Genomic DNA, 1,433 nt, shown 5'->3' with positions numbered 1-1,433 from the left:
CACCATGACATCTCCCCTTGAATATGATGTGTCAAAGCATCCATCACCAAGGCAAATAAGAATGGGCTAAGCGCAGAGCCTTGGTGTAATCCCATAACAACCGGGAAATGCTCCGAGTCGCCTCCCACAGTCCTAACCTTAGTCTTAGCTCCATCATACATATCCTTGATCGCTCTTATATAGGCTACCGGCACACGCTTCGCCTCAAGACATCTCTAGAGCACCTCCCTAGGAACCTTGCCATACGCTTTCTCCAAGTCAATAAACACCATATGCAGATCCTTCTTCTTATCCCTATACTATTCCACCAACCTCCTAATAAGGTGGATAGCTTCCGTAGTAGAGCGGCCCGGCATGAATCCAAACTGATTGTCGGATATAGATGTCGTCTTCCTCACCCTCACCTCCACCACCCTCTCCAAGACTTTCATGGTATGGCTAAGTAACTTGATACCCCTATAATTGTTACAACACTGGATATCACCTTTGTTCTTGTACAACGGTAACACTGTACTTGACCTCCATTCCTCCGACATCCTCTTCGTCCTAAAAATTACATTGAACAACCCAGTCAGTCATTCCAATCCTGCTCTACCCACATACTTCCAAAACTCAACCGGAATTTCATCTGGCCCGGTCGCTCTACCCCTACTCATCTTACGCAAAGCCCCCACGACCTCGTCAACCCTAATGCGCCTGCAATACCTAAAATCTCGGAGATTCTCCGAATGCCCCAAGTCCCCTATCGCTATATCCCGGACCCCCTCCTCATTTAGAAGACCATAGAAGTACGCCTGCCATCTCCGCTTAATCTGGGGATCTCCCATCAATACTCTACCATCCTCTTCTTTGATGCACATCACTTGATCCAGGTCTCGGGCCTTCCTCTCCCTCGCTTTAGCCAGTCGAAACAACTTCATGTCCCCTCCTTTCTCCCCTAATTCCTCATATATACGGCTAAACGCTGCATTCTTAGCCTCTGTGATCGCCAGCTTCGCCTCCTTCCTAGCCACTCTGTACCTCTCTCTATTCGCTCTCCTCTCCTCCTCGCCTGAGCTCCCTGCCAACTTCGCGTACGCCACCTTCTTCACCTCCACTTTACCTTGGACTATGTCATTCCACCACCAGTCTCCTTGGTGCCTGCCAGAAAAACCCTTCGATACACCTAGCACCTCTCTCGCCGCCTTCCTCACATAGTTCGTCGTAGTTGACATACCTTTCACATAATGTTTATCATTTAATCATGATTACTTAATATGCATATCTATATCTCAATCTGTCACTTAACCTTGATAAATTAACGCTTTCTTTTTGCGCAAATAATAACAGGCTTCGTGCTATATGTGTCGTTTACTTGTCCTCCCACATATCTATTTAAATTCCTAAACTAGGTTTACATCGTCCTTACATAAAGCTATAAATTTTTATGCTCT

The 1,433-nt window shown here is 46.4% G+C and overlaps 1 protein-coding gene across 1 annotated transcript; it reads right to left on the bottom strand.

The window, feature by feature from the left end:
• Positions 1–480: 480 nt before the first annotated feature.
• On the bottom strand, positions 481–1,214 carry LOC142172465 (uncharacterized). The gene is made up of 2 exons (XM_075236091.1): positions 687–1,214; positions 481–546 (listed from the first exon to the last, which is right to left on the bottom strand). Exons 1-2 carry the CDS (start codon positions 1,212–1,214, stop codon positions 481–483), a joined length of 594 nt encoding a protein of 197 aa, XP_075092192.1.
• Positions 1,215–1,433: the final 219 nt, after the last annotated feature.

Source organism: Nicotiana tabacum, chromosome 18 (assembly GCF_000715075.1).
Source record: "Nicotiana tabacum cultivar K326 chromosome 18, ASM71507v2, whole genome shotgun sequence".
Classification (NCBI taxonomy): Eukaryota; Viridiplantae; Streptophyta; class Magnoliopsida; order Solanales; family Solanaceae; genus Nicotiana; species Nicotiana tabacum.
Note: the sequence above shows the minus strand (reverse complement) of the source record. Positions and strands in the feature narration are given on the sequence as shown.